This window comes from Mastigoproctus giganteus, chromosome 13 (genome assembly GCF_048544385.1).
Source record: "Mastigoproctus giganteus isolate SK-2022 chromosome 13, ASM4854438v1, whole genome shotgun sequence".
Taxonomy (NCBI): Eukaryota; Metazoa; Arthropoda; class Arachnida; order Uropygi; family Thelyphonidae; genus Mastigoproctus; species Mastigoproctus giganteus.
Window position 1 is genome coordinate 10,859,994 of NC_143587.1, and position 26,338 is coordinate 10,886,331.

At 37.1% G+C, this 26,338-nt stretch overlaps 1 protein-coding gene across 6 annotated transcripts in view; it reads right to left on the minus strand.

The window, feature by feature from the left end:
* Nucleotides 1–1,025: 1,025 nt before the first annotated feature.
* The window catches only part of LOC150075760 (la-related protein 4-like), a 498,776-nt gene continuing 473,463 nt past the window's right edge, over nt 1,026–26,338 (minus strand). For all 6 annotated transcript variants that reach the window (XM_090387140.1, XM_090387141.1, XM_090387139.1 and 3 more), the window contains one exon: nt 1,026–1,647. In XM_090387140.1, the coding sequence (XP_090243266.1) occupies nt 1,484–1,647 (164 nt within the window). In that variant the 3' untranslated portion in view covers nt 1,026–1,483. The remainder of the gene's footprint in view (nt 1,648–26,338) is intronic.

Consider the following 26,338-nt stretch of genomic DNA (forward strand, 5'->3'; position numbering starts at 1 on the left):
TTTCACAGATAATATTTATATATATATACATAAACAGGCACACACACACACGCACACTTAAAATTTTTTTTCTTCAGCTTATGCACCAAAACTCAAAAGACACTGTTAAGCTTTAGTTTTGTGATTGAACCCAGTAATTGAGAGAAGTCACTGTACCACTTAGAAACAACCACAAATGGAGGCATATGACTAACACAATAGCACTGGATGTAACAGCAGTGTTATTTTTATCGTGTTGAATACATGGCCACATAATGATCAATTGGGTTAAACTCCACAGCACCCCCCAAATTCCTGTTCCCCCCTTTAAGTTTATGATCCATATTACATTTTCATCTGCGTCCTTCAGATTACATGGAACAAATGCACACCTACCACATAAAATAGGAACGGGATAACAAAAATATACAAAATACTACATTCTTACATCCTACACTATAGCCCAATACAACTAACATTACCTAAACCTGAGAGAGGGGCTATGCACAATACAGTTTTCTGTCTATAATTTCTATTTTTGCAATAGCCTGGGTACAAGATGTTAACATTTCAGATTTCACATGCTATTACTACTATAAGGTACATACACTGAATCATATTTTCTCAAACTCTCAGTGCAAAGTAACTGGAATACCCAAGCCAATTTAATGTGCCAATTCTAATAGCCTAAAATGAGATCAGGTGTGCTTAAAAAAGAGGAGGAGGAAAAGATCCACCCTTTTTAATGCTGTTGTGTGTTTATAAGACTGTGGTAATTTGGCCCTAGCTACATTATGCGGCTAAAGAGACATCATGGACTGTATTCTCTTTGTTGCAGTATCTGACTGATAAAATGCCTCTACAATTCCATAAGCTCACTCAATGGTGACTGGGAGCCATACTATTTTTATTAGTTATTTTTAAAATATCTGCGCAAAGACTAAAATGGCGAGCAAGTCCCAAATATTATTATAATTGCTATTTAAGTTTTGTCCAATGTATTGTTAAAAAAAAAAAAAAAAAAAAAGAGGGGGGAAGAAAAAGGGGGGAGGGGGAAATCCAAAGCTATCACAATTTATCAGTAAAAATCAGTCTGTAAAAATGGTGTATTCAACACCAAGCTGATAATGACCATGGAGCAGCACCAATCCAAGTAAAACAGGAAACAGCACAAATATTCAGATTTTCTCATGCAGAGAATAATCTCTGGTAGCACACCTGAGAAGTCAATGCAAACTCCACTAATTAGCAACAATATTTTACATAGAGGCACCTTTGATAAGGAAAATACTCTGGTATATCTTGTCATTGGCAGAGTGATATCATACAAATTCAGTATCCACTTCATAGTCCTCTGCACAGAAATGGATCTAACGAGGTGCACATTTCAATTATCAAAGAACATTTGTTGATATTATGTAACGTAGTGAAGTATATCATCATGTTCACCTCATCGTTTGTGAAGGAGCTCCCAAGCATTACTCTAATGGTATTTTCATTTCTTTTACTTTACAGGTTCTTCTTGTTCTTCATGAGGGGATCGGTTGCTCACACGACGGAAACGATCTCTGTCAGGCGCTGAAGTGAAACCATTTCTACGTTCTCTATATTCTCGAAATCCAAAACGTTCACCTGGTCTTCCTCTACTGAACTCTTTGAATGTCCCTCCTATAAAAATTTAAAAATATGGAAATTACCTATAATTTACACAAACAGTATATTAACTTCAACTTTAACTAAGTAGATAATCAACAGAGAAAATTCTACTGTGAAATTCATTTCACTATCAGATATGAGTTCTATGTGCATATTTATCTTTATGAACTGTAAATGTTAATGGAAACAGTTAAATAAAATGGCTTTGTTGAAGCAAGAAACCAAGCAGTAATTATAAGGGACATTCAAATAAAACTGATAACCAGAGTCAAGTGTTCAAGAATAAGTGGTGGAAATGAAACAACTGTTGGCTAACAGATGAGCCACTGAAAGCCAATTACCATGCTGGAACTAGCCAGAAAGCTGAACATAAGTATTGGTAATGACCACATCACTATAAGATCAATTATAGGCCACCGTAGCCTAGTGGTCAGGTGTGTGGGTGCATAAGTATAAGTGCCTTGAGTGACTGGGGTTCAAGCCTGTGACTGCTGAATACGGTGCTGTTTCTTGTATTCTGTCTATCTTGTGAACTTCTCTGACCGTTTGGTCATCCCAGAGTATAAACAGAAAATTTATTTATTATTTAAATACCAGATGATAAAATGTTTGAAGAACAGGGCATGCTATGCATATATTTATGTTGCATCAAACCATCTGAAAATGCTAATCTCAGAAAGATTTGCCAGTCTAATGCTTGGAGACTCATTGGGAGTCTGAAGGTGGAACAGTCACAGCAACAGGATGCAGCACAACAAGATAGCTTTCTCCCTCCATGCATGTTATAATCCAGACTTGAATTCTGTCTGACAGTCCAAATGTTTTGCAGGAGTCATAATGATGTGTTTCACCGAGTGTCCAAAATCACACACCCACAAGAATGTGGACACTTTCACTGAGCCAACACAGAATGGCACCATATGCTCCTTTCATACAGCCTGTAGTGGGATTCTTGCCAGGTGCTAGTGTGTGGCAAGAAAGAGGAACCCAATTCAATGATCTATACACAGTATGGACACCGTCAGTTCAGTGGAGTTGGATTGATGTATAGGGCAACATTAGTCTTTGTGGTCCTACAAGCCCCACATAATCAGAAATGAGGCCCTGACTGCATGCAAGTAGAGATGAGATTCTATGATCCATGGTCATTCCTGATGCTGGTACAATAGGCAAAGAGTTCATTCTGATGGATAATGACGCTCAAACCCACATGGCACACTGGTTAACAATATTTTGGAATTTGAGGGTACTCTTTGTATGCCCTGACCTGAATCCCAACAGGCATCTGGATTGCTCACACAATCAGCTGGAAACAGCATGTACACAAATCTGGTGAATGGTTTTACAACAACTCATTGAATGCTTTGGTAATGTTGCTTGACATTATTGAGACATTGTAACTGTGAATCATGTCTGGCAGTTGCCTGTGCATGCAAAAGCTACACACAGCAGTGACAAAAAACCACAAGTTTACCACAACATGACAATTACTGTTCATTCTAGAGTTGCTATGAAAATTTTTTTAAATGCATTCAAACTTCATAAATTTAGTAAGGCATAAAAAAAAAAAAAAAAATCTTTCAAAAAGTACAAGGCTATTTATTCAAGTACAGCCATTTCTAACAAGAGAAAGATAACATAAAAGTCCCAGTATTAAGCATCTTTGATATTACAGTCTTTTCCACATTAGATAATGAACTGTCTAATGTGGAAAAGAGTGTAATACCAAAGATGCTTAATACTGGGACTTTTATGTCATCTTTCTCTGGTTAGAAAAGGAAAATTTGAAACTTCAATATTTTTCTATTTTTCATGACTACAGTATGACCACTCAAAATCCAGAAAATTCCAAGATCTGGCAGCCATCACACTTAATACAAATGTTCATTTGCACATGCTGTGATCCCGATTGTATTGAACAGTTTAGATCCACTTCATATGCAATATAGGGAAAGTGACTCACATTTTTTTATTATTGACATGGACCACTACTGACAGCTTGGTTGTCACCATCAGCACCCTTCACAACAGCAAAACAATGAAAGAGACATGGCAGGATATAGTGTTGCTTTGCAAATTTTATAGTGTCTCATGCTTGATGGCACAATAGGTCTTAATCCTGTGCATGCATACTTTTATTTTAACCATGTCATCTCTGAGTTGTTTATTTTAGAAGCCTCTATCATTTCAATTTTTCACATTTTCAAATAATATAACATGCAGCTTCACACACAGCTATTCTTTAGACAAAGCCCTCCAGGGTATGTACTATGGATAGGAAAAGTTATCATTACAGAGGTATTTAGATACTTCAAAAACAGTCCATTTTCACAGGATTTCTTTTTTTTAATTTAAAAATTCAAAAAAAAAAAAAAAAAAAAAACCTTCCTTACAGGAAAAAAATCTGAAACAAACTTTTCTTGCCCTCACTCCGGATAACTAATATTATCTTTAAGATACAAGATTACAAAGGAAATAACTTGCCAAACACTGTGAGCTACCAATTTGGCAATTTACCCTTTTGATCATGGAAACCAAATTAATCTTTCCAAAACAAGAAAAAAAAACTTTTGATACAACACATTTATACTTTTCAAAGCCACTAAATAAACAGTAAACAACTTATTTTTCAAACAATATACTCTATTCTGTCAAAATCAAAAATATCTTGTCACTATTATATCATTACAAACAGTTATATGCAATACAATTTATTAGGCTTTTTATACTTTAGCTTATAGAAGTATAATGTTCTCTAATATTTTGGGGCACAATCAATGACATTTTTAGGTGTCTTCAATAAATAGACTAGTCATATTAAATTAATGGTGTAATGCTTTAAGTCAACACTAGGACACCACATAACTACAGAAAAGCAAATGATGCCAGAGGAAATGACAGTAAAACACATGATCATAAACCAAAATGTCATCTATACCATATGGTTATAAAAACTTACAGGAAAGTCACAACAGTTTCAACCGAGGTTCAATTTCCAAATTGATGAACAGAACATTTATAAGAAAAATCAACAGATGGGAAGGGTATATAAGTGTCTCTTTTGGGTTACCACTATAACTGCAGAATCAGGTTTTCTAACTAGGGAAAAAACCTGCTTATTATATCAATTATTATAGTACTGGCAAATGATGCCAAGTATATTCTTGGACTCCAAAGAAAAGTTTAATCTTCAAGATTTTGCTTATCAGATGTGGACAACTTGTCACTTTCCTGAAACTATTCCTGGAATAGGAATAGTTTCAGTTCCTATCAAGTACTTTCTTTGTCACCATTGTAAGGTGTGCACCAATCTTAAGTTAAAATTTGATGCATTGCTAGAACAATTTGAGTCACTGAAAAAATAGGTACTTGCCCTCAAGAATAATGTATCTGGGAGGAGGTCAGGGACTAAAGACTCTAGTAACCACAAAGGGATGCTCCTGATTCGGAACCCAGAACAGAATAACCAAGTGCACACTACTCTGGTTCTAAAGGACTTTGTTTTATTAGGAGACTCCATTGTCAGGGAAACAGGAAATATTTTTTGTAATAAGGATAGGTAGACAAGAACCAGGGTATGTCTGCTGGGAGCAACTATTAATGTCACCACCACACTGACAGATTTTAAGGGGGTTAAAGAGAATATTATTATTCATGTGGGGACTAATGACATTAAGCATACATGATTTGATGATTGGTTAAACAAATCTACGACCATTCTGAAGAAATGCAGCGTGTTAGGTCATGATGTCTGTGTAAGCAATTCTGGCAGGGCACGATAGGAGGGATTATATGCTGAAAGCCATGTGGATTAACTCAAGACTTGAAGAAGCCTGCAAGGCTTTTGGGGGGAAATTTCAATCAGCTTGGTCCGCACTTGTAGGTAGAAGGAATCTGTTTTGTAGAGATGGAATACATTCAAGCAAAAGTGGTGCAAGGGGGTTTTTGCCGTTATTATTGAGGATACCTTGAAGGTTCAGGGAAACTGCTAATTTGGAGGGACGAGGGTAATATAGATACGCGTTTATCTGATAGCATTGGTCAAAGTAACGCTCGCACATACCTCAATAGTTATTGTTTGTTACTGCAACAGAACATATTGGCAAGATTACCATTAGTAGAGGCATACGATGTAAGAAAGCAAGCGTATATAGCACATCAGGTAAAAAGCAAGAGGGGGAAAAAAAAAAAAAACGCCTTCCATTTCACCATCTATTCATTACAAATGATTGTCCAGCTCAGCCTTAAATTTATTTAAGCCATCAACTTTCACAACTAGAGATGGAAGTCTGTTCCAGCAATCAACTACCCACTGGCTAAAGGCAAATTTCTGTATATCAATTCTACAACTATGTTTTCTCAATTCGAATCCTTGCCCCTTCAGCTTCTTAATGAGTAAGAGGAAGAATCTGCATTGAGCTTGCCCAACCTATTCAAGACCTTATACACCTCAATCAGATCACCTCGCATGTGCCTAGTCCTCAGGTACTGCAATTTCGAGAACTTAGGCCTAACTTGGTAAGAGCAACCCTTTGTTCCCCTCACCAATCTTGTTGCCATTCTTTGTACTCATTCTAGCAACTCAATCCTTCCTAAAATAAAGCCTCCAGACCTGAAGGTGTGGCCTGACCACTGCCTTGAACAACTGAATAATCACCTTGTCCCTGCTAGCAAAATTCCTATATATCATTGACAAGACTGCATGTCCTGCTCTGGCAGCCAGTCAGCACTGCTCAGGGAACTTCATATCTAACTGCAAAATTAGCCCTCCCCAAAGGTCTTTTTCACTCTCCACTACCCTGAGTGTAGTACCACACAGTTTGGTATGTTTCTCTTGGGTTGCTGCTACGCATATGCAGTACTTTGCATGTGTCAAAATTAAACTTCAGTTGCCACTTCTCAGCCCATTTGCCCAACTTATTTAGATCCAGTTGCAGTAGCATACTGTCATTAACAACCCCTGCCAACTTTCGCATCATCTGCAAACTTGGACATTATGCCTGATATACCTTCATCAATATCATTCATAAATATACAAAACAATAATAGGCCCACCACCAAACCGCAGGGAACTCCACTAATAACATTAATTCAAGAAGAGCAATGCCCAATAATTACCACTCTCTGTCATATCCAACTCAACTTTTATCCATTGTAGCAATTTGCCCTTAATGCCATGCTCTCCAGTTTGTACAGCAGTCTTCCATGTGCAACAGTATCAAAACCTTTCCTGAAATACAAATATATGATATCAAAATTATTTTTTGCATCCAGTTCCTTTGTGACCACATTGCAGCATCCAATCAAATTGGCTAGACAAGACCGCCCTTTAACAAACCCATGCCGTGTCTTTACTATTGCAGTCTTGTCTTTCCAGCACTGACCTCTATTTAACAAGTACAGATCACTGCTTGAAAAAAGTCGCCAGTTAGGATTAAATTTAAAAGTATCTGCAATTCTGCACAGACACGATAGGAGAGAATATATGATGACAATCTTGTGAATCAATTCTGCCATAGAAAGATTTTGCAAGGCTCATGGGATAAAAAAATTTTTCAACATGGTCTGTGTGCTTGCTAACAGGAGAGAGTGTTTCTTCAGGGATGGGATACACTTAAATTGATAGGTGCTGGGCCCATTGGGATTCACAGACTAAAAGATTAACGGTAGCCGTAGGCAGAGGCAAAAGTGATTCTTGCACTACTTATATTGTAATGAGCAGCAGCCTAGAGAGAGCAAGTTGTTGGGGACTTCAAGAGCTGCTGGCAGTCCATGGAACAAGAAAATACATGGACTGTGTTAGAGTAACTAAGAGTAAGAACAAGTTCATGTATACTTGCATGTACAATAATGCTAGAAGTATAGTAAATAAAATTGAAGAATTTGAAATGCTGATCAAGACACCAAAGGCAGATATTGTTGGGATTTCAGAGACACGGTGTCACAAAGATGTAAGAAGTGTATCATTGGTATTTGGGAGTACAATGTGTACAGAAAGGACAGACAGGGTAGGAAGGGTTATGCTGTTAGTTAAGAAACACAAAATCTAAGGAAGTGCATCCAGTTGACACGGGTGAACAGTGCTTGTTTGTTTATTTGGTTTTTAGGAGCATTAGCAACTAAGGCCATATTGCTCCGGGATATGCGGTGGTCATTCCCTGACCTTTCTGCATCCTCCGTATTTGGTGGTCACAGGCTCGAACCCCGGTATAATCAAGAAGTGTGTGCTACGCACTGCTCCTTCCCACCTGGCTACGGAGGCGCCCCGGTGAACAGTGCAATGTCGAGTTTATTTTGTGTGATAGGGGAAGGGGAAAACGAGAGTAGGAGTATGTTATAGGCTTAATGACTCTGATGAGTACAACGAACAGTTGTGCAGAGAAATAGAAGAGGCCAGTAAATCAGAATGTCTTGTAATGGGGGATTTTAACTTTCCAGATATTGACTGGAACTTGTGGGCTGGTCACAAGTATGCTAGCAAGACTTTTGTGGATTTATTGGAGGATTGTTGTCTACAGCTACATGTTTGAGGGGCAACAAGAGGGAGTAACCCTTGATCAGATTATCAGCAGTGATTATTCATGCATTAAGAATTTGCAGATAGAGGAACCACTAGGTGACAGTAATTAGTGTACTCATGAGTGATTTACTTAAAGACATAACTACCATCAAGGGTAACGGGAAGGGTTTTTGTTTTCTTAAAGTGAGTACAGTGTTCTCAGACGGTTTTTAAATTCTATAGTGGAATCAACTGATGATATTACCAATGGAGAATTTTAAATGGGAAGCCTTCAGGGACTTAATCTTGGAGGTTACTAGGCTTTTCATACCAACTAAGAAATACCGTTCAAGGTTCAGGTCTAAATGAATGTCAAATGAATCAATGAGGCTCATGGCAGAAAAGAAAAATGCATGGGATGCATATCAATTATCAGGCAACACAGAAGCCTACAGTAGATGTAAGTTAGTCTGTAATCAAGTCATAAAGGAGGTTAGGCAGGTGAAGGCAGATTACAAGAAAACTTGGGCAAATGACGCAAAGAAAAACAGCAGAGTTCTTTTCTTATATAAATTCTAGAAGGAAGAGGATGAATCAGATTGGTGCACTTAACGTAGATGGTTCGACTATTGATGATCCTGTTCAAGTAGCAGATAAACTGAATGAGTATTTTGCATCTACATTCACACACAGTTATATAAGGAGGGGAAATGCCAAAGTTTATCACACTCATAACAGGGAGATAAGTGATTCTGTTATAACTGAGAGCAAAGTGGAGGAGAAATTGTTGAAGTTAAACATAAAAAAGCTACCTGGGACAGATGGAATCTATCCAGTTATAATGAATGAGGTAGCAAGCAAACCCTTAGCCCTCATTATGAGAGCATCCTTAGAGTCACGGGAGGTCCCCATGGACTGATGATGTGCAAATGTGTTCCCAATTCTCAAAGGGGGTTCAAAGTGTGACACAAATAATTATAGACCTGTTAGTCCTCCAGTGTTCGGTGCAGGGCCCATTGTTATTTTGTGTATTTATCAATGATATTGATGAAGGTATATCAGGCCTAAGTCCAAGTTTGCAGATGATATAAAGGTTGGCAGTGTTGTTAATGACAGTATTCTACTGCCACAGGATCTAGAAAAGTTAGGCAGATGGGCTGAGAAGTGGCAACTGAAGTTTTAACACTTCTTGCCATCCACAGGATCTGTTGCACTGTACCCATGGCTGCCATCAGGGACTTCTTGGTGCTCCACATTGCTGTTCACAACTTCAATTTTTGCGTTTGAGAAGCCAGACTTACAAAACAGTTCACGACAGTTTGTTTTCTAATTGCGTTTACTGAAGAGGAAATCCATTGAATCGCATCTAGGATGCTGATTTTCTTTGCAAGGCCACATTTTACATCGTTCATGTTTGCAATGAGATGTCTTAAAACACGTTTTCTGTAGTGAAGTTTAAAATTTTGTATTATCCCTTGATCTAAGGGCTGACACTCTGCAGATGTGTTTGGTGGCAGACAAACGATTTGAATGTTGGACAATTCAATGTGCGGATGAGATGCAGCATTATCCATGAAAAGAATAATTTTTCTGTTTTGACGAATCATGTTTTGGTTAAAGTGACTTATCCATTCGCTCATGATATCTCGTGCCATCCACGCTTTTTTATTAGACTTCCAGTCAACATTCAACTTTATGCCCTTGAAACAACGAGGATTTTGTGGTTTTCCTATAACAAGTGGTTGTTCAAAGTCTCCCAGCATATTTGTACACAATAGTACAGTCAAGCGTTCCTTAGAAAATTTTCCGCCCTGGCACTTTTCGTTTTTTAGACTCATTGCTTTTTCAGGAAGAGCTTTAAAAACCAACTCTGTTTCGTCACAGTTGTATCCTTAGCTTCAAAATCTTCCAATTTGACGGTCCACTCTGTTACAACCCCAGTATCAACAGATCCACCTTCACCACCACTTACGGTTTTCCAATAAATTTCATGCCAAGTTTTGAACTTGTCTAGCCATCCCACAGAAGCTTTGAATTCAGTTACTCCCATAGATTTCACAACCTCCAAAGCCTTTTCCCTAATAATAGGCCCATTAATGGGAATTTTTTTAGCATGTTCGCGACAAAACCACTCATACGTAACATTGTCAATTTGAAGTCCAACGGCTTACTTCTTCTTTGTTATTTAGCCACATTTCAGAAAGTAGAAGTCAATTGGATTGTTGTGTAACCGCATCAGTGAGATTGTCACTGTGAGCACGTAAACTTTGACAATTTAACATTAGAATGGAAAGATCTTGTCGTTTACTGATGAACTCGTATAAAGTATCTTTTTTCGGGAATGATTTTTGAACCTGACATTTCCGTGTTGCCAAAATTGTTTCAGCAGTTAATTTTTTTTCTTTAGGATGTCACTTATCTGCGTCTTCCCGATTTTGAATTTTGCAGCGAGATTGCTAACACTATTTTTTTGCCGATCATACGCATTAATGAGTTCGACTTTATCTTTTAAAGTTAAAATGTTTACGAGAAGACATTGTGCACTTCACACGACACTGAACAAAACTGAAAACTGAAACTGAAAAGACAAAAGGCTGACAAAATCCCCCCCCCCCACACACACACACCGAATTCATCAGAAGTTTTACACGTGCCTTAAAATTCTTGAAAAAGGGTTTAGAACCGCGACGCAAACCTTGCTAAAATTCAGAGAATCGGAAATAGAAAATAAGCACACGACTGAGGCAATACGTGGAAGAAAAGTTCCTAGAAAAAGGGCCGTGAGCTCTCCCGCAGTACGTTGTGGGGAGATCAAATTAAGTGCTAATCTAAACGAAACAGTGCAGATTGCCTGTCGGCATCTGTTACAGAGAATGTCCGCCAGACAGAAGCTGCAAACACGTTAAAACCAATAGAGGTGAGTTGGGGAATTTGAAAATGTCCGTTGTAGAGAGAGATGTCCGTTAACGAGAGGTGTCCGTTAGGAGAAGTTTCACTGTATACAAATCAAAATACCTAAAAGAAGCACGGAGGATGCTTCATATAAACCATCTACCAACATGCTCGGCACACGCGCAGGTTTTTTATTAGCACCCCCCCCTTTTTTTAAGCAACTAGGGAAATATAATGGATGCATTTTTTCATGAAAAATTTTAATACTGAATAAAAAATAACGACATATTTCCCATATCACAAATACATAAAAACTATCACAACATTCCACACTATAAAAACAAACTATTCTGAAAAAAAAGTACACAAAAATCACAGATTACATGAAAAAAAATTATTATTGGCCCTATGGTGCAAGGAAGCCTGAGGCTTATGCCACACCAGCCAAAAAAATAAAAAAAAATGCCCAAGTTACCCTGAGAGAGAGAGAGAGAGAGAGAGAGAGAGAGAGAAGTAGAAAGGAATCACCAAGAAAGAGAAGAATGTTGATATCCAGCTGAGGACTCTGGATTTGCCAAGCCCATACACACAAGATGCGAGCCCCTGGGGTAAATTACACCAAAAAATATTCCCTGAGGGTCACCCTCACAATTACTAACCGGGCCCGACATTGCTTAACTTCACTGATTGCACAAGAACTGGGGTATTTAACCCAGTACAATAGTGGTAATAAAAATATAGCGGCTAAATTATTACGCAAAAATTCAAGAAAAATTTATTCTAAAAATTGCCAATGCAATTTACTTTATTAATATTTTTGTTGTTGATCTTCTTTGCTCAATTGCTGTGCGATGATTATGGAGGAATGATTTGACATAACGACCCAGATCAAATTGAAGTAATGGTTTTCAATTAGATGTATGGTCATTATAATCAGCAACATGTTTAATTGTCAACATTCATTCATTCACTCAATATTTTTCATTACGCTGAAAGCTCTGCACCGCTAATTGCAGTGCAGAGCTTTTAGCAATTAGCAGAGCACTGCTATTCACAGTGGATTCAAAGATATTTCTGGCTTTCTTAATTGAAAAGAGAATTTCACTCGATTTTAAAGATACTTTTAAAGATAACTGTCTTTGACAAAAATCTCTAAAATTCAATTTCTCATTCGGTTTTCACAATCTTGCCACAGAGACGAAAGTTCATTCGTATTCCACGATTTTGGCTAGCATATGTTTAAAATTTCTTTCAATGGTATCATTATTTTCTTTATTTAATTTAAAATCACTCTGTTGCATTAATAACTTATCCTTTAAGGATAAAACAATGCATTTAATAACTTGTTACGAGGTAATTTTTTAAATGTTATTACTTTCGATTTTGATTCCTTCAAATTCTTTCCACTTCAACATGCTCTCAATTTTAGCTTCATAATTTTTCCACAAATTTTTCAAATTCACAAGATCATTGATAGTTCGAATAATTAATTTATTTGCTTTTACTGTAGTGATTCCGTAAAGCTTCTGAAAGCTAAGAGAACTCTTGTAGGATGCCGATCATTAGTGCTAAATGGTTAAGAAATTAAAGATTTAAAAGTAGATTTAATAATCTGGAACATTTAACTACTGATTCAAAATGTTTAAAGAAAGCAGGATAATTTCTCCAACACTCAATTGCCACCCGCAAACTACTAGCTGCCCATCGTGGGCCGAATACATGACTGATCCTTACAGTTTCCCATCAGGTTCTTTAGCAATCATTTTTAATTCACGCTGATTTTTTGGAGATTGGTGATACAGTTTTTTTTTTTTTTTATTATTATTGCCTGTACGCCATTATATTTTAGAACGTTTTCTACACAGTGAAAGCTTCGACAAAGTTTTAAAATTTGCCATTTCATTTTCGTTATATCATAGTTGCCTCAACCCCAATGGCGTGTTATCCTATGGCCAACCCTTGCCAACCCTTCCCCATCTCTTCCATCATGCAGTATGATTGATGACTTTTGAGGTTATGATGACCGTCGTGGCGAGATCCAATATTCCTTACATTTCAAGGGTACAGCTCTAAAATGGCGTTCACAGGCCGGCCGCTAGTTAGTACACCGGACCGAACTTATTGGTAACTCTCTAGGAGGCTTCTGGATCAGCTAGTGTATAATCTTACAACCTCTACTCTGCCAGATAGTGACTGGAGGTAGTACGAGTAGTGTGTATGTGGGGAGCATTGTCGAGGCCACGTTATGTCAAGGATATGGGTATATTCTTACCATGTGTACGCCATATCCAAAAATTTCAATACTCCACATACAGCATATCCCATCCACTTTTTCTTACTATTGAGTACACCATGAATTGTCAAACTAATACAAGCTATCTGCGAAAAGATCTAAACCTCCCAAGCACTTCCTAATTCATTTCACAAATATACGTGGTCTCAATTCTAATCTTAACGATGTCCATTTCCACTTGCAGTCTGCCAAACCACATGTACTTTTTCTGACAGAATCTCAGTTATCGGTTGATTCAACTACTGCTCATCTCAGATGCCCAAATTATTCGCTGTATGATTCCTTTCGCCTCAAAGGGTACTTGTGCATATGTCCGTTCCAATATTCCCTGTCAGAGACTTGGAAATTTGGAATCTCCTCTCTTTGATCTTCTCTGGCTTAAAATCTCTCTACCTCATCGTGTCAAATTCATCTGTTGTCTCTACCTTTCTCCCAACTCCATTAATCACTTTGGGCTCTTTGACTCTTTGCAACTTGATTTTCTCCAGTCCAACTTTCCTAACAGTGAGGTAATTTTCCTTGGTGATTTTAATGTTCACAACTCCAGCTGGCTTCCGTTTTCTTGTCACACCGACCCAGCAGGTCGAGATGCTGACGCTTTTGCAATCACTAATGACCTAGCACAGATTGTTCATTTACCTACAAGAATACAGGACAATCCTAATCATACAGCCAATACGCTAAGTGTTTTTCTCACAAACAACCCTTCTAAGTACACGGTCGAAGTGAGAGGTCCTTTAGGCACTTCAGATCACAACTTGGTGATTGTCTCTTCTCCAATGGAACCTTTATCTCGTGGCTATTCCCAACCACGTGTTGTTTGGCATTACATTACAAGAATGCAAAATGGGATGACCTGCTAGACTTCTTTTCTTCTTTTCCTTGGTCGGATTACTGTTCCAAAACTTCTGATGTCAAGTTTGCTCAGATCGTGTCAGTGAAATTATTCTTGCAGGAATGGAATCCTTTATCCCACACTCCACTTTAAAATCTCGTCCTTTATCTAAACCTTGGTTTTCCAATAAATGTGCTAAGGCTGTTCAAGAGAAGAATGTTGCATATCGTAGTTGGCTTGTTTCTAATTCTTCAGTATCATTTTCTGCCTACACCAAAGCTTGCAACAATTGTAAAGCAGTTATTAATCAGTCAAAACTAGAGTTTGAACAGGCTAAGAGTAGAAAACTTGCTTCTTGCCCTAATGGTAGCTGAGCATTCTGGTCTCTTGCCAAAGCTATTGGCCGCAACTTTTGCCCATCTCTGTTTCCGCCTCTGTCCAAACCAGATGGTTCTGTTGTCACTTCAGCTAAGGATAAAGCTGACCTGCCAGCATCCCATTTTTCTTCCAGGTCATGTATTAATGATCTTTGTAAAACACCTCCCACTATTCCCAACATGCTCCATTCAATGCCTCCTGTGGTCTTCCGTCAAAAGGATATCAGAAGAATTTTGATGAATCTTGATGCTAAGAAAGCTCCAGGTCCTGATGGTATTTCTCCACCTGTTCTCAAAACCTGTGCTCCTGAACTTACTCCTATTCTTTGCCGCCTTTTTTCACTTTCTTATTCCAAAGGTGTTTTTCCTTCTGCTCGGAAATTTGCTCATATCCAGCCAGTTCCTAAAAAGGGTGACAAATCACTCCCATCCAATTATTGTCCCATTGCAATTACTTCTACTCTTTCTAAAGTAATGGAGAAATCAATTAACTGCCAACTCTTAAACTACCTAGAAACCTTCCGTCTGATCAACGATCACCAGTATGGATTCTGTCAGTGTCGATCTGCTGGAGATATTCTGGCTTATGTTACCCATTTATGGACTAATTCAATGGAAAGGTTCGGTGAAACACAAGTAGTTGCTCTTGACATCTCAAAGGCTTTTGATCGTGTTTGGCATAAAGGTTTTCTAAACAAGCTTCCATCTTATGGTTTGCCAACTGTTTTTAGTAATTCGTTATCCAGTTTTCTCTCTGATCGCTCACTGAGGGTGATGGTAGATGGCTCTCTGTCTTCTAACTTCTCCACTAATGCCGGTGTCCCCCAAGGTTCAGTTCTTTCCCCCACTTTTTTCCTCTTGAATATCAATGACCTTCTTCCATTGACTGGAAATCCTATCCATAGTTTTGCCGATGATAGCACATTGCATTCAACTTTCCATTTTGAGAAACCTTGTCCAGCTCAATCAGCTTCAAGTTATCGAAAATCTGCTGCCAATTCCTGAAATGCCGATCTTCAGGTAATTCTCCAGTGGGGCAAAGACAACTTAGTTGATTTCAACCCTTCTAAAACTCAATCTTGTCTTATATCTCGCAAAAAGGATTCTTCTGCTCCTATGCTTATCTTTAGTGACACTCCGATTTCTAGGCAAAAGGATATCTCTCTTTTGGGGATTACCCTGACTTCTAATCTCTCTTGGCACAAGCACATTACAAATATTGCTTCCTCTGCATCTAAAAAACTTGGTTTTCTCTTTCGCTCTCGGCGTTACTTTTCTTCCAAACAGCTGCTCACTCTGTATAAATCGCAAATCCGCCCCGCCATGGAATATTGTTCCCACATCTGGGGGTGGTGCCCCCAAAACCTCTCTCAGGCTTCTTGATTCCATTCAGAAGAGGGCAGTTAGGTTAATTAATGATTCATCTCTAACAGAGTCTCTTCACTCGCTTTCTCCTAGATGTACTGCTTCTGTTGCATGCCTCTTCTACAGATACTTCCATGGGCACTGTTCTGAATTGGCTTCTATAATTCCCGCTCTCTCTTTCAAAACAGTCTGAACATGTGACGCCACCTGCCAACATCCATTTACTGTCCAACTTCAAACCCACAGAACCAACTTTTCATCTTCCTCATTTATTCATTCAATTGCCGTTTTCTGGAACAATCTTCCTTCATACGTATCTCTTGAAAATTACAGTCTACAGAAGTTCAAGTCCAATGTCAACAAATATCTTCTTTCGTCTTCTCAACCTCCAACCCAAGCATGGTACTAAGTACTATAGGTTCTAACACCTCTTGTGTTTGGGGTTCACATAAAAAAAAAAAAAAAAAAAAAAAATTGCCTGGGGCCCACATAGTCCCCAAATCAGTATTCTATAAACTCATTTTTGTAGTAAAAAAAAAATCAGATTAAATTTTGGCCCCATATCTGGGGACCCTAGATTGCAGGTGTGACGCAGGGTAGAGCACACTGCTGTGTACAGACCAGCCCTCTGCAATGACCCTATCCCGTAATGTATTTTCTACGAGACCTTATAGTCTTATTCTGCCCCCTATTCTGCTGACGAGGGCTGAAGGACTTCCAGCGGCAAAATCAGCACAGTAGTAAATGATATCTACTACTTATCAACAATAACCAGAGCAAATGTAGAACTGAATTTTATTGTTTTTATTTCAAAATAGAAACCATCTCTGTGAAACGGGCCATTATAGTTGTCGAGCTTAAAATCCCATATCATATTAGACATGGTTAGAACAAAATTTAGTTACATTTGCTCTGATTATTGTTGATAAATAGTAGATATCATTTACTACTGCACTGATTTCGCTGCTGGAGGTCAGAGGTCCTTCGCTCAGAATGGGATTTTAAGATTGACAACTATAACGGTCCGTGTCATCCCCATGGTACAGACAGTACGTATGGCTGATCGCTGATATCAACATAGTGTGTGTGTGTGCCAACAAGTATATTGTGTTAACAATAAGTGTATAAGTTACAAACATTGTTTAAGAAATAAAGAGAAAATTCAAGGTAAGTATTAATACTAGTATTTTGTTTGTTTTGTTGTTAAAATATTTATTTTATATTAATTCTAACATATGATTTGCCGTGGGCTCTTTTCCGCGATAATGTACAATTAATTTAAACAAATTTTCTTTCATTTTATTTTCTGTAATTGGGGTAGAATACTGGATTTCTATTTTACATTGTACATTGAAATATTATTTTACTTAATTATGAAAAACGATTAGATGAATAAAGTAAAAAATAATAAATTATACAATATATGAATATAAAAATTTTATATAATTTTATAATTTTATTATTATTTTTATTAAAAATATTTTAGGGCGACGAAAAGAACGTATAAATCTGGGTTTTAAAAAAGAAAGAAGCAGAAAATTAGAGGCGCGGAATTAAAAAAGAAACAAGCCTCATTAGAGGATTTTGTAGCAATAAAAAATCGAGATGACAGCAGCAAAACAGAAGAAAATAAGATAGAAAATGAACCTTCCAACTCTACAGTATCAGCTGGCATTATTATTGATCAAATTGAAAACAATACCAACAACGCAACTGTTTACAATATTAATGATAACAATGATAAATATATTAATACAAATATCAATGATAATAAAGATAAAAATATGAATGCAAAACATACAAATAATATCAAACATAAAACATACACAAAAGATATTGCTTTATGGCCAAACCCCATCACAAATGATTTTATTGAGTTTTGCCTTTGCGAAAAACTGCAAAATTTTGGAAACATTAAAAATTCAAATCGAAATTTTAATTGTGATGGAAAAATCATTACAAGATATTTAAACGAATCCCATTTCTATTTAAGTAGAGCTAATGGTACCACGGAAAAAAGAGAGTGGTTAATATTTTCAGAAACCACAAAATCTGTTTACTGTTTTATTTGCAAATTGTTTTCAGTGAAATCAAAAAATTTATTAGTTACTGGATGTAATGTCTGGAAACATATTGTTGATATTTTAAAAAGGCATGATGAGTCTAAAGAACAAGGAAAATGTGTGTGTGTGTGTACATAAAGGGCTTGAAAAGTGTAGGAAGAATTGATTTAGAGTTGATAAAAGCTTATGAAAAACAAACAAATTATTGGCGTGAGGTTCTAAAAAGAGTTGTTGCGACTGTGAAACTGTTAGCTTCATCAGGGTTGGGATTTCAAGGGCATGATAGTAGTGCAGGAAATTTTATGAGTTGCTTAGAATGCTTAGCTAATTTTGATATGTTTTTGAAAACCCACTTAGAAACTTATGGTAAATGTGGTAAAGGACAGGTGAATTATCTTTCTAATACAACGTGCGACAAATTCATACATTTAATGGCCGCTAACATAAGAAATACAATTATTAATAAAATCAAACAGGCTAAATACTTTTCACTTATTGTTGACTCTACTCCGGACATAACACAGATCAATTATCATTTATTATACAATATTTAGATAAAGAAAATAAAATTCAGTAACGTTTCTTGTCTTTCCTACATATTGAAAAGCATGATGCTAGCTACTTAAAAAATATTATAACTTCAAAATTAACGGAATATGGTTTAGATATCCAAAACTGTCAAGGACAATCTTATGATTGTCCCGGACATGTTGGCTGCAAGGACAATGCAGCCAACATGTCCGGGATATAAACGGGTTACAAGCGAAGATTAAGAGCTATAGTAAAACTGCATTTTATGTCCTTGTGCGGCCCATAGCCTAAATTTAGTGGGAAATTCTGCCGCAGAAGTTGTCCAAAAGCACTCCATTTTTTCGATTTTATTCAAAATTTATTTGTATTTTTCTCTTCTTCTACAAAGATATGGGATATTTTAATGAAAACAACTACAAAAGGAAATGTAACATTAAAAGAAATTTGTTCTACAACATGGTCCTCAAGAGCAGATGCAATTTTAGCTGTTAAGATGAATTTTTTGGCCATAAAAGAATCTATTTAAAATTTTTGAAGATTGTAATGAAAAACCTGTAACAAAATTAGAAGCAAAAAAGCTATATGAAAACTTTGAAGATTTTGAAACAACACTTTGACTTTTTATATGGAATGCAATTCTACAAAGATTGAATGCAACTAGTAAAAGTCTTCAAAACAAAAATTCTGATTTACACAATGCCGTAAATCATTTAAAATCGTTATCTTTGTACATACCAGAAGACATTCAAAACAACAATGAATTTTTTGATACTAGAGAGTCAGAATGTTTTGCATTAACAAACAATACAAATTAGTCAGACAAAGGGAGAAAACATAAAAGAAAATTACATTTTGATGAGAAAAGGGATGGAGATGAGGATGCGTATTTGGCAGGCAAACAAGGATTTATTGTTTGAATGTTATCTGCAATCAGTTGGTATCAGACATTCAAAGATGTGTTGAGGCTTATCAAAATATTTTAGATTATTTTGCCATATTAATAAATATCAACTTAAAAGAAATTTCGCCAAATGAGTGCGATTAATGTATTTTAAATTTAATAAATATGTATTCAAACGACATCGACGTTAGTATTTTTAAGCAAGAACTTACCCACTTTGTACATTTTGCAAAAAATGAAAATTTAAATTCTCCTTTATTAATGTATAAAGCGATTCAAGAAGGGCTAGTTTTTACGTTTCCTAATGCAGACATAATTTAAAAAATATATTTAACCATCCCTGTTTCTAACGCAACGGCAACGCGTTCTTTCAATGTACTTAAAAGAATTAAAAATTACATTAGAAATTCTTCAGGCCAAGAAAAATTATGCAATTTGTCAATATTATGCATTAAAAATGATATTACTAGTGGGGTTGATTATAATGAGCTGGTTGATAATTTTGCAGCTCAAAAAGCACGGAAAGTGAACATATAATAATATTCTTAAAATTTTCATTCTAATTACGACTTTTATTAGATAATTTGTTATGTTCCGTTAAGAATTGTTTTTATTTTTAATTTATAGAAAGTTTGTTTTGTTATATTAAATATATATTATTCTAATTCTCATTTAATTAATATAGTTTATTATTTAATGCAATAAAATTACTTAAATACTAAATGAGTTCATTTATGACTTTTTCTTGTGAACTTTTATATATAGATTTTCTTAAATCTATATATAAAAGTTCTTCATAAATATCATATGTAATTTTGTTTTATTTTTAATAAATTATATCTACAATTATTATTATTTAGCTTTTTGCATGGGTATACTGGAGACGTGGGATTTGCCTCTGAAGGAAAATTCAACACTATACATGGGGGACCCCACATTCAAATTTGGCCCCGGGCCCCACAAAGCCATAACGCACTGCTACTCAACCCCCTTCCCCCCTACATTTCTACTGTCACTAGTTCTTTGAATACTGTGCAAAATGTTGGAATCACATGGATATTCAGCCACTATGACTATGTAAACATAGGTGGAGAAATTTACTGGAAGGCGTGGATCACTCACTTCTCCGAAAAACATGACTTCCTGTCGGAGTAAAGGGGAACCACAATGCAGGTTGACCAGAGGCTATTACCCGTGTCTGGAACTTCTTAATCCTCTGACTGGCTATAGAAAGCATTTTGGTTAGAGAATGCGCCTATTAAGGATGAAATGGTAATCCTTTCATCCTTAATAGGCACATTCTAATTACCTAAAGGCCAGAGGTGAAAGCAAAGTTTTCCTAATTCGTTCGTTACATGGAAATTTTCTTTGCTTCAACAGAAACTATTTAAATGTAATTATTAAGAGGAATTTAAAAAAAGCTGCTACAAAGAAGTTGGTTAAACAGAGGTCCAACTGTAATTAAATAAAAAATGAAGCAATTTTAAAATACATAACTGGTCGATTGCGCCATTAAAATGCTGGGGATGGTGGCCTGCTCGTCCCACTGTAGTTTCAGCTCCTGGATACTCAATTCGGGATTTCATTTGTAAAATAAATGATCGTCTCACAATCATCGTCATCATCATCAGCCATTTTCAATCCACTGCAGGATGAAGGCCTCTCCAGCAACTTTCCAGTTCCTTCTGTTTTGAGCACTGGCCATCCATTTACTACTCAAAAACTCATGAATTTCATCTATCCATCTCCGCCTTTGTCTTCCAGGTTTTCTTCTAGCTCCTCTTGGGTACCATTCTGTTATTTTCTTAGTCCATCTGTCATCATGTCTTCGAGCTATGTGTCCTGCCCAAGACCATTTTAGTTCTTTAGTTTTCATAAGAATGTCCTTTACTTGAGTTTGCTGCCTAATCCATGTGTTTCTCTTCTTATCTAACAGTCTGATTCCCAATATAATTCGTTCCATTCTTCGCTGTGTAGTTCTTAGCTTCTCTTCCATTCTTTTGGTGAGTGCCCAAGTTTCACTTCCATAAGTCATGGTGGGGAGTATACACTGGTTCATTATTTTACGTTTCAGACAAACTGGGATATTGCTCTTCAGTATGTGACTATATTTCCTGAATGCTATCCATCCAAAATTTATTCTTCTCTTGACTTCCAGCCATTTATCATTATTACAGCTAATAACTTGTCCCAGATAAGTATATGACTCCACCTTTTCAATTACTGCTCCTTCAATCATTATTTCCCTTTCCGTAGCATACTTGTTCATCATTACTTTTGTTTTAGCCATATTCATCTTTAGTCCAAAATCCTTACTAACTGTGCATAACTGATTAAGATTTTCCTCTAATTCTTTGGGATCGTGGCTTATGACCACAATGTCATCTGCAAATCGTAAATGGTTTAGGTACTCTCCGTTCACATTGACTCCTTTCTGCGACCAGTCTAATCTTCTGAAAGCTTCCTCAAGGGCAGCAGTAAACAGCTTCGGAGATATTGTGTCTCCTTGTCGAACTCCTTTCTCGATTTTAAATTTGCTACTGTCTTTGTCTAGTCTAATAAAGGATGTAGCACTCTCATATAATTTCTTCAAAATCATAATATATGGAGTATCTATGCCTTGTCTTTCCAGTGCCTGAAACATTGCCTTATGCTGTATGGAGTCAAATGCCTTTTCATAATCCACAAATGCCAGGCATAATGGTGTTTTATATTCATTTGCTTTCTCCATTAGCTGTGATATTACGTGAAGGTGATCCATAGTTGAGAATCCTGTCCTAAAGCCAGCTTGCTCTTTCGGTTGATTCTCTTCAAGTATTCTTTCTAATCTGTTAGTAATGACCCTTGTGAACAACTTGTAGATATGGGATAACAAGCTAATTGGTCTATAATTTTCAATTTCTGATTTATCTCCTTTCTTATGCAGCAAAACTATGATTGCATTATTCCACTGCTTAGGCATCACACCTTTTCTAATGCACTTTGTGAAAAGCCTTGCCAGTTTTTGTGTTATGTCTCTTCCTCCCAATTTTAACAACTCTACAGTAACTTCATCTTCCCCCGGGGCTTTCCGATTCTTCATTTTCTTCAATGCATGTTCTACCTCATCAGGAAGAATATCGGGTATGTCGTATGTGTTGCTACTTTGCAATCCATCTTCCCCACTGCTGGTATCATTCCCTCGCTCTTTGTATAATTCTCTATAGTAGTCTTCTGCTATTTGAATTATGCCTTCTCTGCTGTTTATAAGTACACCGTCGCTATTCTTCAGTGTCAGTATCATTTGTCTTTCTGTGTTCCTGCTCATGGCTGCTGATTTAAATCCTTTGTTTTCCCTTAATGCTTGTTCTACTTTTCTTGTGTTAAATCTTCTTATGTCCTCTCTGAGTCTCTTTCTAATGGCTTTGCATAACTCAATATACTCAATTTTCTCCCTGTCAATGTTTTTCTTGCTCTTCATTTGTCGTCTTTGGTTCACCATGACAAGTGTTTCTTGACTAATTTTTTGTTCTTTGGATTTCTGTTTCCCTATAGGTTTCTTGGGCTTTATCACTTTCAGAAAGTTGTAATATTCCTCGTCGATATCTTGGTCCTGAGCAGTCTGCAGAAGCTCAAACTTGTTCTTAAGTTCCAGTACATACTGCTTTTTCTCCTCCTCTGTTATTTCAAAGACCTTTGTATTATTTACTCGAGTCAGTTTTTTCCTTTCCTACATCTATATCAAGTGTAGATCTTACCATTCTGTGATCACTTCCAACATTTACCTTATTCAGGACGGTAACATCATTCACAATATATCTTCTGTTAGTGAGGATGAAGTCGATTTCATTAGTTGTTAATCCATTTGGACTCTTCCATGTTCACTTTCTGTTCACACTTTTCTTGAAAAAAGTGTTCATTACTGACATTACGTCTCACAAATGGGATCACAAATTTTCAAAAAAAAAAAATAATAATAAAATAAAATAAATAAATAAATAACAATGGGCTCTTGGAAGTCCACTATAGCTCACCACTGCCTGCAGTGCTTTAATCTGTGCCTACATTAATTTTCCTGGAACAGAAGTTAAACTAACAGGTCTGTAATTAGTTGTGTAGTCCTTTGATCCTCCCTTTGTAAACTGGGGATACATTTGCACATTCCAGTCTGTGAGGACTTCCCCTGAGTCCAAGGATGCTCTCATAATTATGGCTAAGGGTTTGCTTACTTCCTTTGCCACCTCCTATAATATAACTGGATAGATCCCATCCACCCCAGGTGCCTTTATGTTGAACTTCCACAAATTCTCCTCTGCTTTGCTCTTAGTTATTACAAAATCATGGATTATGGGTGATTTTAATTTGCCTCTAATTGATTGCAGCAAATGGGAAAGAAACTCAACATGGGGGACAAAATTTTTAAACCAACTAGATGATTGCTACTTGTATCAACACGTCAGGGATAACATTAGGGAAAAGAATGCTCTATACCTACCTCATCACCCACAAATCAAATGACATAATAGGGCTGACAGGAACCAGTAGCAGGAAGTGATCACTGAGTTCTATCTCAAATGAGGAAGAGTTTCTTGTTGTTTGGTTTTTAGGAGCATTGGCAACTAAGGACATACTGCTCCGGGGATATGCGGTGGTCATTCCCTGACCTTTCCGCATCCTCCGTATTTGGTGGTGACGGGCTCGAACCCCGGTCTAATCAACAAACGTGTGCTATGCAATACGGAAGAGAGAGAGGTAGCAGTAGTTAGCATTAGCATTAGTAGAGGCATTTGATGCAAGAAAGCAAGCTTATGCAGCATCAGCCAAAAAAAAAAAAAAAAAAAAAAGTAACATAAATAAATAAAAATAACCACTTCCACTTCACCCCTCTGTTCGTTCGAAATACCTGTCCAGCTGAGCCTTAAACTTATTTAGGCTATCAACTTCCACGACAAGGGATGGAAGTCTGTTCCACCCACCAACCACCCGCTGGCTAAAGGCAAATTTCCGCACATTCTCTCAGTTAAAGGAAAAGGTATGGGTTATAATTTCAGGAAAGGAAATTATGATGGCTTAAGATGCTAAATGGCTTCTATTAACTGGGTAGATATCTCACAGAGGGCAAATACAATTGAATTATGGTATACCTATAAAACATTAGAAAACAGGCCTTGTGCGTTGGGGTGCATTATATTATCAAAGTTTCTTGCGACGACCGACTAACTGGTTAACATAAATTTATTAAAATAAAAATGGTATATACATAAGATAAAACAGAAATAAAATAAAAGCGCTAAAATATAATATAATAAAAGCATTAAAATACATAATAGTTTTCGAAGCGAAGTGCTTCTTCATCAGCTAGTCTGTGAATGATATACTTCAGCATATATTGATGGTTACAATAGCACAAGTCAGCTGGGCACGATCATGTATCACGAGTCTGGTTTCGGCAAAGCAGAATTACGTACACGTGATGATTGCCAGTGCTCATCGTACTGCAATACAGTACATTCTATAATAGGGTGTAAGTGTACTCCCCTCGTATGATTCATAGTACTATTATTGGTGGCTACGTATAGTGTTTCAAGCCATGAACGCTGGCGGTAATCATGTGAATAGTCGACGATTTAAATATCACATTGAGAATCAAGATTGTGCTGCTCAACCCAATAATATTCGGCAACTGTGGTGCATTGAAAATTAGTGGTTCGCAGAGCCACCTCATGCTCAGAAACCCGATCTTTCAATCGTCTACCAGACTCACCTTAGAAATAATACATTGTAATTTTGTCCCAGGAAGTTGCACACATCATATATGATGGAGACGCAAAATCCTAATAAGACATCCCGATACACCCAGATAATAGGGATGTAGGCGGTAGAGATAAATTGATTGATGCGAGGCAGGTTAGATTTCGTAACAAATTTGTGAGCATGAAGCTCACCTCTATCTAAAACATGAGGTGGATAGCCGCAATTTGAAAGCTCCGCCCTAATTTTAGAAATCTCCAATTGCCTGTCACCAGTCGAACTAGAGTGCAACCAAACACAGGAGAATAAAGTAAGAGCAGTGCTACGTAAATGACCAGAGGCATGCGCAGAGCCATAATTGGTAAATTGGCCAGCGCACATTGGCTTCCTAAAAACGGAAGTTGCTAAATGCGAATCCACGTGTTGGACTAACACATCCAAAAAAAGAAGGGTATTATCAACCTCTAGTTCAATCGTAAACTGAATGATAGGTGACAGGGAATTTAGAAATTGTAGCAGCCCAGATTCTGGTCCCCAGGGTACAATTGCAAAAATATAGTCGACATAACGACACCAAGGAATGATAGGAATAGGTAATTTAGTTCAAGAAAATCCGACTCTCAAGTTCCTCCATGGCGATATTGGCCACGATAGGACTAACAGGAGCACCCATAGCCGTGCCCTATATTTGGTGAAACAGTCATTGAACATGATCACGCCCCCCCCCCATTAAACTCAGATTGAGAGTGGTACAAATATGTGTAGAGAGCGAGGTTGAATCTCCCAATGTAGTATCTCTGCTCAAAAGACATCTCGTGCAGGCATAGCCTGTTGTATAGGAACAGAAGTGAACAGAGAAACCACATCAAAGGAGACCATAACCTAGCTCTCAGAAATAATAAAATTTTTAATAATACGCAGCAAATGCATACTACTGGCAACAGTGTAAACAATTTTCCCAACAAGGGGCGCTAATAACTTGGCAACATGTTTAGAAAGTTCATACGTAAGTGTATGACAACAAGAAACAATGGGCCGTAAAGGAATATCACATTTATGGATCTTTGGAAGTCCATAAAACTGCGGAGTAGCATGATGTTATTTGGTTTTTTAGGAGCATTAGCAACTAAGGCCATATTGCTCCGGTGCGGTGGTCATTCCCTGACCTTTCCGCATGCTCCGTATTTGGTGGTGACGGGCTCGAACCCCGGTCTAAT